The sequence below is a fragment of the Aulonocara sp. 'chitande type north' Nkhata Bay genome, linkage group LG3, assembly GCF_057382095.1.
Source record: "Aulonocara sp. 'chitande type north' Nkhata Bay isolate Kocher_YH1m ecotype deep benthic linkage group LG3, A_spYH_male_GT1.1, whole genome shotgun sequence".
Taxonomy (NCBI): domain Eukaryota; kingdom Metazoa; phylum Chordata; class Actinopteri; order Cichliformes; family Cichlidae; genus Aulonocara; species Aulonocara sp. 'chitande type north' Nkhata Bay.
Genome location: NC_141346.1, coordinates 75,856,957 through 75,871,875, shown reverse-complemented (window position 1 = coordinate 75,871,875; position 14,919 = coordinate 75,856,957). Strand labels below are relative to the sequence as shown.

The following is a 14,919-nucleotide window of genomic DNA, read 5'->3' as shown; positions in this document are numbered from 1 at the left end:
GTTATCCTTGTTTCATAGCATTTTTATTCATTTCCAAGTTAAACAGAAGTTTTACTAACCTGCTCAGCACAAGACAATAAGCTATTGCACCCTGATTACACTTTAACAACAATCTTTATTCATGTTTTTATCTTCAGACTTAACATCTGTGAACTCTCAGAGGAAAACTGTGAAGCTCTGTCCTCAGTTCTCAGCTCGCAGTCCTCTAGTCTGACAGAGCTGGACCTGAGTATCAGAAAGCTGCAGGATTCAGGAGTGAAGCTTCTGTCTGCTGGACTACAACGTTTAAACTGTAAACTGAATACTCTGAGGTCAGATCAGAAAACATTTAGTTTTTAGAATTATTAATTAAAGTTCATACATATGATGTTGTATCTTAGTATGTTTATGTTTCCTTTAAAAATAGAAAGTCAACATTTAATGTTGTGAAATGTATTAACAAACTCTACATGAGTACTTGTTTTATAGATTGTCTTTTATTTTTCAGACTGAGTGGCTGTAACCTGTCAGAGAGAAGCTGTGAAGCTCTGTGCTCAGTCCTCAGCTCCCAGTCCTCCAGTCTGAGAGAGCTGGACCTGAGTAACTCTGACCTGCAGGATTCAGGAGTGAAGCTTCTGTCCGCTGGACTAAAGAGTTCACAGTGTGCAGTGGAAACTCTCAGGTCAGGATTCAAACTTTTCCACAGATGATCATTTGAAATGTGACTTATATTATTGTATAAACAGGTAACTTTTACAGCTGTCAAGTGAACTTTTATTTACATTTGAGTGGATAATTGGACTCTGAATTACTAAAAGTTGTTATAGTCATGTCTCTGTTTATTTAAAAAAATACTTCATGTACTGCCTAATTTAAAGATTTAGGCTCCTTTGGGCCCATAATATATATATTTGATTTCTTTGTGAATGAAATTAGGAGGATATTGGCGACTGCTGATTGGCTCGCTGTTTGTTTTTTATTCACAGTACTTAATTTTAAAGGCTGATTTCTCAAAATGAGATGTTTATCTTTTCTTCTACAACACGTGGAGCCACCAAATCTTCTTGCTTGATTTATTCATTACAGTTTGATTTAAAGAATATTAGACTCGTAACATAATAAATATATTTATTTCACTTCTTCTTGAGAGAAAGAAAGGGATGACTGGGTGAGCTCCAGTGGTTCATCCCAGCAGAGAGAGCGGCACACTGGGCTGCAAATGATCACAGTAGTAATGGCCATAGTTTGATAAAACAGGCAGTCTTACCCTGTAGATAATACAGGGTTCTGGTGCCGATGTGGGGGAGGGGAGTCGCCCGGTACTAACTACATACTACTAACTACCTCATCCAGATGTCTTCCCTACTAAACCTGATAAGAAGTAACTGCAGTAGCCTTATAGGTCAAATCAGTTTCACCTGTTAAAGTTAGCTCCACTATTAATTAGGGGTGGGGGAAAAAATCGATACTGTGTAGTATCGTGATATTTTGTTTGCTAATAATGTATCGATACAGGGACAGCAGAAATCGATATTTTGTTACAAACAATTTTTTCTCTGAAGTCAACATGCTCTGGAGTCAGAGCATGTTGACTTCAGAGCATGTTGATCCTTTTTCTGAGCAACAATCCTGACATTCCTTCACTGTCCAAATGTGTTTAACTTTTTTTTTGGCAGCAATAAACATGACAGTTTACTTATTTTAATTTAAGACATGTTTAATTTTAATTAAGTTTGAAACTTTTTTATTTAATGTAAAATTATATATTTTTTTAAATTTACTTTCAAATTCTTCAGTTGCTGAAGGGGCTGCATAGTTTTCATAAATTGCATAGTTCAGAATAGCTATAATTGTACCAGATGGTTGCATTCAGTTAAGTTGGACTAGACTGTAATACAAACCGTTCAGTTTGTCAACAATAAAACTGACTGAAATGAGAGAAAGACTGAGTGTGAGACTTTGATATTAGATAAAATGAATATTGATAAAGTTTACCTTTATGTGCAGAATTTAAATATCGCAAAATATTTTAAAAAATCGCAATAATATCGTATCGTGCGTTAAGTATTGTGATAATATCGTATCGCGAGTTGTATGGTGATTCCCACCTCTACTATTAATGGTGTCACTTGTTATTTCTGGGATGAGTTTAGTAGCCTGAACAGCTGCTTAAAGGAAAGTAATTAAATAATAAAAATAACCTAAGTCCGGGGGAACCTGCAAGAGCTGTTTGCACAAAGAATAATGCTCAGACTTTGAGGTTTTATCGTTTTACACAAGGTTTAAAAATGAATGTCCACAATTGAATTGCAGAAATTGTTATTGAGCTAATACTGATGTAGTTGTTATCTTTGGTAAGGAGAGGTTGGAGGAAGGATGAGCACAGTCAGGCCTAAAGATGCTCTTAATAATAATAATGGATTGCATTTATATAGCGCTTTTCGAGACCCTCAAAGACCCTTTACAATCCCACTACAGGGAGTGCAGAATTATTAGGCAAGTTGTATTTTTGAGGAATAATGTTATTATTGAACAACAACCATGTTCTCAATGAACCCAAAAAACTCATTAATATCAAAGCTGAATGTTTTTGGAAGTAGTTTTTAGTTTGTTTTTAGTTTTAGCTATTTTAGGGGGATATCTGTGTGCGCAGGTGACTATTACTGTGCAGAATTATTAGGCAACTTAACAAAAAACAAATATATACTCGTTTCAATTATTTATTTTTAACAGTGACACCAATATAACATCTCCACATTCACAAATATACATTTCTGACATTCAAAAACAAAACAAAAACAAATCAGCGACCAATATAGCCACCTTTCTTTGCAAGGACACTCAAAAGCCTGCCATCCATGGATTCTGTCAGTGTTTTGATCTGTTCACCATCAACATTGCGTGCAGCAGCAACCACAGCCTCCCAGACACTGTTCAGAGAGGTGTACTGTTTTCCCTCCTTGTAAATCTCACATTTGATGATGGACCACAGGTTCTCAATGGGGTTCAGATCAGGTGAACAAGGAGGCCATGTCATTAGTTTTTCTTCTTTTATACCCTTTCTTGCCAGCCACGCTGTGGAGTACTTGGACGCGTGTGATGGAGCATTGTCCTGCATGAAAATCATGTTTTTCTTGAAGGATGCAGACTTCTTCCTGTACCACTGCTTGAAGAAGGTGTCTTCCAGAAACTGGCAGTAGGACTGGGAGTTGAACTTGACTCCATCCTCAACCCGAAAAGGCCCCACAAGCTCATCTTTGATGATACCAGCCCAAACCAGTACTCCACCTCCACCTTGCTGGCGTCTGAGTGGGACTGGAGCTCTCTGCCCTTTACCAATCCAGCCACGGGCCCATCCATCTGGCCCATCAAGACTCACTCTCATTTCATCAGTCCATAAAACCTTAGAAAAACCAGTCTTGAGATATTTCTTGGCCCAGTCTTGACGTTTCAGCTTGTGTGTCTTGTTCAGTGGTGGTCGTCTTTCAGCCTTTCTTACCTTGGCCATGTCTCTGAGTATTGCACACCTTGTGCTCTTGGGCACTCCAGTGATGTTGCAGCTCTGAAATATGGCCAAACTGGTGGCAAGTGGCATCTTGGCAGCTGCACGCTTGACTTTTCTCAGTTCATGGGCAGTTATTTTGTGCCTTGGTTTTTCCACACGCTTCTTGCGACCCTGTTGACTATTTTGAATGAAACGCTTGATTGTTCGATGATCACGCTTCAGAAGCTTTGCAATTTTGAGACTGCTGCATCCCTCTGCAAGATATCTCACTGTTTTTGACTTTTCTGAGCCTGTCAAGTCCTTCTTTTGACCCATTTTGCCAAAGGAAATGACGTTACCTAATAATTATGCACACCTGATATAGGGTGTTGATGTCATTAGACCACACCCCTTCTCATTACAGAGATGCACATCACCTAATATGCTTAATTGGTAGTAGGCTTTCGAGCCTATACAGCTTGGAGTAAGACAACATGCATGAAGAGGATGATGTGGACAAAATACTCATTTGCCTAATAATTCTGCACTCCCTGTATTCATTCACTCTCACATTCACACACTGGTGGAGGTAAGCTACAGTTGTAGTGGTAGGTTAGGTTTTGCCCAAGGACAAAATGACCAAGACAGAGAGAGCTGGCTCATCAGACAGACAAGCTCATCTTGTAACCTACTGGTTCGCTGGTCAGCACACCAGCTGACTAGCGAACCGGCTAACTAGCACACCAGCTAACTAGCACACCGGCTAAATAGCAAATCAGCTAACTAGCAGACCAGCTAACGGCAGCCACAAGCTGAAGGACGATTAAATGTAGTGGAGATATCAGAGATGACACTGGTGTGTCCGATTCACTCTTTAGCACTCTGGTCACTCCGGTGTGTCAGCCAGAACACCACTGAAGGCCAAATGATCCCAGCATGTGGAATAAAGAGCTTAAGGTTTGGTTTGAGACACTTTATTCTTTCACTGATTGATTCTTGCGGCTGTGATCATGTGTGTGGTTTCTTACAAAAAGGAAGTACACAATACAAATACATGACAAATAAGATGAATAGATAAGTTACATATCCAGTTATATGTACGTACATCAGTATAGCTAATATAGCCATATATAAGGACAAAGATCACAGTACTATAATGCAGTAATGTTAAACACAAAGGTGTATATCTACATAAATCTGTCCTATCAGTGATCAGGGTACTGTAGTATACTTCCACTACATAAACTATAGAAACTAAACGACATTAGTGTGACTTTAAGTTACCATCAGTACAGACGAACTGATGGTAGTTGTACAAAATAAAGGCATTGCAATTATTGTGAAGGGCTTCCGGTTAAACTAAGATCAGCTGATTACCTCATAACAAATTGTTTGCTATAGAACGCAGCTCCCACTCTTCATTAATATCATGTACTGTAACTCCCAAGTAACCATGGTTACCCAGCCACGCCCAGTAGTCTCCAGAGAGACCAACAGCTGGTGCACGTTGTAACGCCGTGGCTTTCATAGTCTCTCCTTTTTCTACAGCTCATGTGTTCTTCTTGTGATGGTGCGTCTTGAGGGAGGCTCATACATGCCGTCATTTGTTGATCCTAAGAACGTTCCTCAGACCGACTTCTTCAACAACACTAATCAGCCTGCAGTTTGTAGCTACTCACTTCACTGTGGTGTTTGTTAGCTTGTCTTTCTTTGGTTTTATCCTGACTCCTCCCACAAGCTGATCCTACGTAGTCTGCCCAAGCCTCCCACCTCTGTTTGTTTGGGTGGTTTGTTTGCTGCCATCAACAGCGTGTAATGCATTTAAGTGATACTTCAGACATGAAGTACTGCGACAATAAAAAACTCAACTTTGCTTAAAAATAACTTTAGTTGTATCAACACTGCCCTCTGGAATAATTAGACTTTGGTGACAAACTGATGTGATCTCCATGTTTCCTTTGTTGGACTGTGGGCGAGTGTCAGAACTGAATGTACTGAGTAACATGTGGAGTTTAAATATGTGTCAGTTCCAGTTTTAGAGCTCTAAAGTGCAGCTATCATGTTAGGAATATGTTAGGAATAGACAGGAACACTGAGCACACTGAGGTCAAATCTTTATTTATCCAGTTCATCTGTAGGCTGAGCTCAGTCCATCCATTTAGTGAAATGATGTTTAAAGGTCTCCTTGTTCTGTGAGCGTGCACAGATCCTGAAGCAGAAAGCCTGGGTTAACAGAGAAATGATCATCACTGTGATGATGCTCACCATCTCTGACTGGGATTTGAGGTTTTGTCAAAGCAGCAAAGAAAGCCTGGCTATGTTGGACTGGGTGTGGAAGCAGCTCCCAGTTTGAGTTCAGGAGACAGACACCCTCTCTACTTTGAAGATCAGCTTCAAACTTTCCTTTTTGATAAAACTTATAGTTAGAGCTGGATCAGGTGACCCTGAACCATCACTTAGTTATGCTGCTATAGAGATGGATAACAGATGGATTGTTGTTTTGTGTGTCTGCAGTCTGTCAGGCTGTCTGATCACAGAGGAAGGCTGTACTTCTCTGGCCTCAGCTCTGACCTCCAACCCCTCCCATCTGAGAGAGCTGGACCTGAGCTACAATCATCCAGGTCCCTCAGGAATGAAGCTTCTGTCGGCTGGACTGAAGGATCCAGGCTGGAGACTGGACACTCTCAGGTATGGAGAGAATGTCTGATATAGGAGGAAGAGCTGGAATCATTTCCTGTGTCTTTCACTCACTTCCTGTTTGTTTCCTGCAGATGAGACATGAACAATCACACATGCAGGAATATTTTCAGGGACAGACACACTAGTCTAGCTGGATAGTACATGGATATTTATGTAGGGGGTCTTCAAGGAGTCTGTTTGCAGGAACATTAATGATAACTGATAAGTCATGTTGAGAGTTTCATTAAAAGTAGACTTACAGTTAGGTAATATTTGGACAGAGACAACATTTTGTAACTTTAGATACAAGTATCAGCCATGTGTGTGTTTCCCATGCTGTATGTCCACAGTCACAGTGACAGTCAGTGACACTGACAGAAGGATGAAACAAGGCTGTGAATCATTTCAGTCTGTGTGTGTGACAAAGAGGCAGACAGGAGCAGCTAACATTTGGAAATGGAAGCTTACTGGAAACACTACATTCACGGCTGAATTCACAATAGATTTGTTCTCAAGTGCACATTTAGCAGCTAATGCTAATACTGTTTTCCCTTTGCTTTCTACAGCAGCTATTGCTAAGTAGGCCACTTTGCTCCGCTAAGGATTTGTGTGACCATGATGGAGACTCTGATAAGCTAATGCTGCTAAGCTAATGCTGTTTATGGGCCCTGTTAGAATCAATATTTCATTCTCATTCTGTTGTTTGAGAACAATATTAACGTTTCACATCATTATAACACAAGAGAAAAGGGTATTGGCATTAGCTACTAGTGCTTATTCACCTCAAATTACCTTTAGCTGCTAATGGCAGCCTACTTAGCATTAACTCCTCACTAATATAATGCTAATTTACATCAAATTAGCATTAACTGCTCATATTGTTATAAGGAAAGAGAAAACGGTATTAGCATTTGCTGCTAATAATTATTCACCCCTAATTAGAATAAGCCGCTAAAAGCAGCCAACTTAGCATTAATTCCTCACTTTGTTGTTACCCAACGGAAAAGAGTATTAGTATTAGCTACTATCATTTTTAATAAGTAAGAGAAAACAGTATTAGCAGTAGCGCATAATGCTAATTCACGTCAACGTAGTATTAGTTAATAATGGCAGCCTACTTAGCATTAACTGCTCACTAATATAATGCTAATTCGCATCAAATTAGCATTAGCTGCTCAAGTTGTTATAAGGAAAAAGAGAAAACGGTATTAGTATTAGCTGCTAATAATTATTCACCCCTAATTAGAGTTAGCCCCTAATGGCAGTCTACTTAGCATTAACTCCTGACATTTTTATAATGCAGGGGAAAAGAGTTACCATTATCGGATAATGCTAATTCTCATCAAATTAGCATTAGTTAATAACGGTAGACTTCATATCATTAGCTGCTGTCATTCTTACAAAGCAAACAGTATGAGCATTAGCTGTTAATCCTTTTTCATCTAAAATTAGAATTAGCCACTAATGGCGTATTGTTAAAAAGTAAGAAAAAACATTGTTAGCATAAGCGGATAATGCTAATTCATCTCAAATTAGTATTAGCTAATAATGGCACCTGCTTAGCATTAGCTGGTCACATTGTTATAAGGCAAGAAAATATGGTATTAGCATTAGCTGCCAATTTCTATTTACCTAAAATTAGCATTAGCCACTAATGGTAGCCTATAGCAAAAACTTCTTAATGCTAAATGAAGTTAATTAATGCTAAGTAGGTTTAACTGAAATTAAAGTAGTGTTAGCATTAGCTGCTGATATTGTTAAAAGGTAAGATAAAACATTGCTAGCAGCAGCGGATAATGCTAACACACATAATAATTAGCATTACCTAATAATGGCAGCCTTCTTAGCATTAGCTGCTCATATTGTTATAATGCAAGGGAAAAGAGTTGGCAAAAACAGTGTTAGCATTAGTGGATAATGCTAATTCACCTAAATTAGCATTAGCTAATAATGGCTACGTACTTAGCATTACCTACTAATATTGATATAAAGCAAGAAAATATGGTATTAGCATTAGCTTCTAATGCTTTCTCATCTAAAATTAGAATTAGCCACTAATGGCATCCTATTTAGCATTAACTCTTCACATCGCAAGGGAAAAATTAGAATTCAATAAAAAAAAAAAGTGTTCACATTAGCTACTTGTATTGTTAAAAAGTAAGAAAAAACATTGTTAGCATAAGGGGATAATGCTAATTCACCTCAAATTAGTATTAGCTAATAACGGCAACCTACATAGCATTAGCTGGTCACATTGTTATAAAGCAAGAAAATATGGTATTAGCATTATCTGCCAATTCCTATTCATCTAAAATTAGCATTACCTGCTAATGGCAGTCTACTTAGCATTAACTCCTCACTAATGTGATGCTAATTCACATTAAATTAGCTTTAGCATTAGCTGCTAGCATCAGCCTACCTAGCACTAGCTGCTCACATTGTTAAAAGGGAAGAGAATACGATATTAGCATTAGCTGGTAATATTTATTCACCCCTAATTAGAATTAGCCACTAATGGCAGCATACTTAGCGTTAACTCCTCACATCGTTGTAATGCAAATGAGGCTAACTTGCATTAAATTAGACTGCTGTTATTAGCTAATGCTATTTAGCAGTAGCTGCTCACATTGTTATAAAGCAAAGGAAAACGATATGACCATTAGGTTCTAATGCGTATTTGCCTTAAATTAGACGTAGGTGCTAATGGCAGCCTACTTAGCATTAGCAGCTCAGATGTTGTAATGCTAGGAAAAAGAGTGTTAGTGTAACCCAGTGTTAATTTGGTTATCTGATATTGTGTGATATTCAGTATATATGTATATACCTATATTGGGTGTTATAAAATGTTCAATGATTTTGAGTTTTTTTTATTGCTATTGGTTTGCGGCTGCTTTACGACAGTCGACTGTGGTAGTACATCCTAGCGGGAGGGGCTATGAGCTCACGTGGCTTGTAGCTGTGCCAGAGAGCAAGCTGGGGTGAGCTAGCGGGGAATATCGCCTTCTGCAGTAGCCTTGAAAAGGACTATTGTTCGTTCTCCTGCCAGGTAAAAATCTGTTTCGTATGTATATTATACTATTCCATGTGTTATCATGTGTTTGCTATGATGTGATGTGTAGTAATGGTTATTAAGGTGCTAATCGAGGCTAAGCTAGCAAGCTCGACAATTAGCCGCCATGCTAAGCGGACGTTGGTAGCCAAGTTCGTATGTCACTATGGGGCTATGAGCTCACGTGGCTTGTAGCTGTGCCAGAGAGCAAGCTGGGGTGAGCTAGCGGGGAATATCGCCTTCTGCAGTAACCTTGAAAAGGACTATTGTTCGTTCTCCTGCCAGACGCTTCGCTGCTGTGCTGCCTTACTGCTGTGCTGCCTTACTGCTGTGCTGCCTTACTGCTGTGCTGCCTTACTGCTGTGCTGCCTTACTGCTGTGCCATTAAAGGACAAGCGGCCGCCATCCCTTCATCCATCCGGACCTTGATTATTTGGACCGAAGTACTCACACACACGCCCGCACTCAGTGCCATACACTCTCTTTATTTTGCTGGCCAGCTAATATCATTTGTTTTTTTTGTTTTGTTTTGTTTGCATTCACAAAGACTATCCAAAGACATTTTGGTTATTGTCAAATAGACACTCTCTGATTACGGACTGAGGAGGTTGTGGTGTTACAACCCCAGGACTGAGAAAAGGGACTCTTTACATAATATATTCACTTGTCTCCTGGTTAGGAAAAGTGACTATTGATGGAAATATTTTTCTTCTTCTTGTCTTTGTTTACATTGTATCCCAGAGAAGTTTTAAGTTGTTCAGGTTGAAACATTTGCATTCAAAGTCGGTTAAGTTTCCTTTGATATATCAGTGTCAAGCTGATGTTTAAGAGGGTATGTTAAGGACAGATGTGCTCCAGTCCATCAATCCTTTAAAGTGCTGGACACCGATGGTAAATTGCCATCAGACCCTAAATAAATTGTCCTCTGCTGTTATCCATATTGCTTCACTCATTCTTTGGTGAGTAGACGTATTGGTTACAACTAAGAGTAGTAGGAAAAAATTGGCGCCCGAACAGGGACTGGAGCGCATCACTAACTTTATCCTGAAGCACATGCACAGACAAATGTGAATTCATCTACTGCTTTGCAGAGAGAGACAATGGAGTTTTGTGACAGGTATGGTTTTGATCCAGAGTACACTGTTTTGTTAAAAGGGGCTAAAGCCGAGATTAAACTACAAGAGGTGCAAAGAGCGTTCGCTTTGCTGGATCACGTTGTCAAAATTCAACAAATAGATAGTCTCCCTGACACTATTTTGTGTCAGTTCATGGAGTGCATTACCCCAATGCTCTTAGATGGAGAACATTCAGCAGATGGGGAGTGTTGGGAGGTTATTCAGATAGATGAGTACTGTCCTCAGGGACCTGACAGTTTTCACCTGGCGCATGATGTGGTCCCCCTCGCTCGAGCAATTGATGATGTGACTGCTAGTTTCAGAGAACAAGTAAACGAACTGGCATTAGCATATAATGTGAGCCCCATGACTTTAAATCAGGCTGCAGTGAGCCACATGTGTGGGAAAAATGATACATATAAGGGGTTAGCTACCTCAACTCCTGCCTTGGGAGTTAAAACTCAGTCCACACCAGGTCCCAGGTCAACTGCCGCCTGTGATGATGGCCATGTGCCCAAGGCTAAACAGGCACTTGATGCGGACTCCCTGCTTGTTGATCCTTTGCCAGCGGAGGTTCAGAGAGTCATTGTGGAGCACATTGTAAAACATGACTCGCCCATGCACACTCCCTCTGGTTTTGAGCTCCGCTCATTTTCAGGAAACTCTCCAAAACCCCCTAATGAGGTAGAGTACAGGGTATGGCGACTTAGAGCTAAACAGGTACTAAATGACTCTACCCTTTCCGAAGGGCAGCAGCGCCGTGTTTTCCTCGATAGCTTGGCTAGCCCTGCTTTGAATGTGGCCCTTTCTATTGGGTCTCAAGCATCACCAAAAGACTATCTCGATGAGCTTGACAAGGCTTATGGCAATGTCACTGGAGGTGAAGAGCTGTATATCCAGTACCTAGAGACTCATCAGAATAGTGGAGAAAAGGCATCTGATTACTTGCGCCGACTCCAGACGTTGCTGCAGGAGGTAGTTGACGGTAATGGCATACCTAGAAGTGATTTTGATGTTCAGCTACTAAAGCAGTTCCTCAGAGGTTGCTGGGATGACTCTCTAATTGCCACTCTGCATCTAAAAGAAATAGTGGGATCTGCACATCATGTTATTCCCACTTTCTCAGAGCTGCTTTTTAAAATCAGAACGCATGAGAAAGAGAGTCAGTTAAAAGAAATGCGCAGGAGACGTTACATGAGCGGCACCTCAACTAAAGTGCAGGCTCGAACACTCGTAGCCACAGATGACGGCAGGCCTTCTGGCACCCTCCCACAGCGCTGGATGCTTGTACCAGAGAGCAACTGGAGGAAAAGAAAAAAAAAAGAGGAGTGGAGGAAGTATGTTCGCCCCCTTGTACATGCTTATAACTGTACAAAACATGACGCAACTGGAGAAGCGCCCTTCCTTCTGATGTTTGGTAGAGAGCCACGGCTTCCGATGACACTTGCATTGCTCAATAACTTTTTCCTGTCATTACAACAACAGATTGCTGGGTTAGTGCAATCTCTGTCGGGTGATAGTGACGGGGACGTCACACTTTAAGCAGGGGTGGATGTAACCCAGTGTTAATTTGGTTATCTGATATTGTGTGATATTCAGTATATATGTATATACCTATATTGGGTGTTATAAAATGTTCAATGATTTTGAGTTTTTTTTATTGCTATTGGTTTGCGGCTGCTTTACGACAGTCGACTGTGGTAGTACATCCTAGCGGGAGGGGCTATGAGCTCACGTGGCTTGTAGCTGTGCCAGAGAGCAAGCTGGGGTGAGCTAGCGGGGAATATCGCCTTCTGCAGTAGCCTTGAAAAGGACTATTGTTCGTTCTCCTGCCAGGTAAAAATCTGTTTCGTATGTATATTATACTATTCCATGTGTTATCATGTGTTTGCTATGATGTGATGTGTAGTAATGGTTATTAAGGTGCTAATCGAGGCTAAGCTAGCAAGCTCGACAATTAGCCGCCATGCTAAGCGGACGTTGGTAGCCAAGTTCGTATGTCACTATGGGGCTATGAGCTCACGTGGCTTGTAGCTGTGCCAGAGAGCAAGCTGGGGTGAGCTAGCGGGGAATATCGCCTTCTGCAGTAACCTTGAAAAGGACTATTGTTCGTTCTCCTGCCAGACGCTTCGCTGCTGTGCTGCCTTACTGCTGTGCTGCCTTACTGCTGTGCTGCCTTACTGCTGTGCTGCCTTACTGCTGTGCTGCCTTACTGCTGTGCTGCCTTACTGCTGTGCTGCCTTACTGCTGTGCCATTAAAGGACAAGCGGCCGCCATCCCTTCATCCATCCGGACCTTGATTATTTGGACCGAAGTACTCACACACACGCCCGCACTCAGTGCCATACACTCTCTTTATTTTGCTGGCCAGCTAATATCATTTGTTTTTTTTGTTTTGTTTTGTTTGCATTCACAAAGACTATCCAAAGACATTTTGGTTATTGTCAAATAGACACTCTCTGATTACGGACTGAGGAGGTTGTGGTGTTACAACCCCAGGACTGAGAAAAGGGACTCTTTACATAATATATTCACTTGTCTCCTGGTTAGGAAAAGTGACTATTGATGGAAATATTTTTCTTCTTCTTGTCTTTGTTTACATTGTATCCCAGAGAAGTTTTAAGTTGTTCAGGTTGAAACATTTGCATTCAAAGTCGGTTAAGTTTCCTTTGATATATCAGTGTCAAGCTGATGTTTAAGAGGGTATGTTAAGGACAGATGTGCTCCAGTCCATCAATCCTTTAAAGTGCTGGACACCGATGGTAAATTGCCATCAGACCCTAAATAAATTGTCCTCTGCTGTTATCCATATTGCTTCACTCATTCTTTGGTGAGTAGACGTATTGGTTACATTAGCATTAGCCGTTCACATTGTTATAAAGTTAAGGGAAATAGTGTTAGCATTAGCTACTCACATTGTTAAAAAAAGTAAGTGTTAGCATTAGTGCATAATGCTAATTCATGTCAAATTAGCATTAGTTAATAACGGCAGCCTATTTAGCATTAGCAGATAATGTTGACCTTGGCCCACTGGAAAAGTTAAGAACTAAAGATTTAGGAGTGTTTCTCGATAGCTCTTTCTCATTTGAGAAACAAATGAATTCTGTTATTAAAACCAGCTGTAAGGTTTATATTGTTGATTGTCATTTATGCTTAGAAATATTTACTCATATATGCTTAGAGTTGTATAATCGATTGGATGATGATAGAGGTTTGATCCTGAGTAGTCTGTAAAGACTCTGTGTGCCTTCCAGAGTGCTCTGGCATGCACACACCACTTGGGGCCATGAGAGAGGTCGTACCCTCTCTTACTGATTTATGGTGTAGGACAGGGGTCTCAAACTCAATTTAGCTGGGGGCCGCTGCAGGCAGAGTCTGGGTGAGGCTGGGCCGCATTAGGTTTTCCACAAGAAAGGCATGGTTAAAAAATTCCAATCTTCTCAAATCTCTTTATTTTTATTTTTTAACACAAAATATGAAAAATGAATAAACAAATTAAGAATTAATAAGAAAATTAATCAATCTGTAATACATAAATAAAATAATAATAAGATATTTTTAGTCAGTGAACTTGTGTGTATCTTTCAGTCTTCTATATCTGCTGTATTTAGATTGAAATGTCTGTATTAACAGTTCTATAACCTTCTTCTGAACATGAATGGAACACTGGAGAAAATGAACTGTTCTTCTGAACATGGCTTCTCTTGCCTACTCCTTGCTGCTAGAGACCTGGCAGCGTTTCCTCTCACATAGCCGAGCCAGATTTGGCCTGAGGGAGGAAGCAGTTGCGACCCTCAGTATGTCTTGAAGATGATCATCCGTAAGTCTGGACCTGTACTTGGACTTATTGAAGTTCAAAGTGGAGAAGAGCTTTTGGCACAAGTATGTGCTACCAAAAAGGCACATGGTCCGCTTGAACATTCGGGAAAGCCGAGGGAAACTAGGGCTCAAGTCTCTCAAAAATTGTCCAAGCTTGTCTGCTTTTCCACTCACCTCCCTGAACTTTGCTTTGAGTTCAGAGTTGCACTGCAGCTCAATGAGCTCCATTTGAAGCACAGAAGGGGCATCTTGCACATCAAAGGAGAAGGGGTCCGCAAAAATGTGAAAGGTGGCTCTGTGTGTCTTGAAGTCAGCAAATCTGTGATCAAATTCCTCCTGTAGCCTCAAAATGACATCAACATACTCGTCAGCACTGAATGGTGTGCCTGCATCCACGAGTGCCTTGCATGCTGGGAAATGGCAAAGGTTTGTCTGAGAGAGCTGAGCTTTCCAGAGCGCCAGTTTTGTGGAGAATGCTCTCACGTTGTCATAGGCAGCACTGACAAGTTGCCCCTGGCCTTGTAACGTCTTGTTCAGTACATTAAGCTCATGTGTCATATCAACAAGAAAAGCTGAGTCCATGAGCCATTTGGGATCAGTTAGCACAGGAACACTAACTCCATCCTTCTCCATGAAGGCTTCACTTCTGCTCTCAACTCAAAAAGTCTCTTTAATACATTTCCCCTGCTGAGCCAACGTACCTCAGTGAAGTCGAGCACATCCCCATATTCTGACTCCATTTCCTCTAAAAAAGCACAGAACCTTCGGTGCTTTAAGCCCCTGGATCTGATTTG

At 40.6% G+C, this 14,919-nt stretch overlaps 1 protein-coding gene across 3 annotated transcripts in view; it reads left to right on the top strand.

Moving 5' to 3' along the window:
- LOC147337049 (protein NLRC3-like) overlaps nucleotides 1–14,919 on the top strand; it is a 646,813-nt gene that overhangs the window by 455,848 nt on the left and 176,046 nt on the right. For 2 of the 3 annotated variants that reach the window (XM_086287142.1, XM_086287144.1), the window contains 3 exons: nucleotides 138–311; nucleotides 488–661; nucleotides 5,978–6,151. The exons of the other annotated variant lie outside the window; for it this stretch is intronic. In XM_086287142.1, coding sequence (XP_086143268.1) covers nucleotides 138–311; nucleotides 488–661; nucleotides 5,978–6,151 — 522 coding nt within the window. The remainder of the gene's footprint in view (nucleotides 1–137; nucleotides 312–487; nucleotides 662–5,977; nucleotides 6,152–14,919) is intronic. 3 annotated transcript variants of the gene reach the window in all.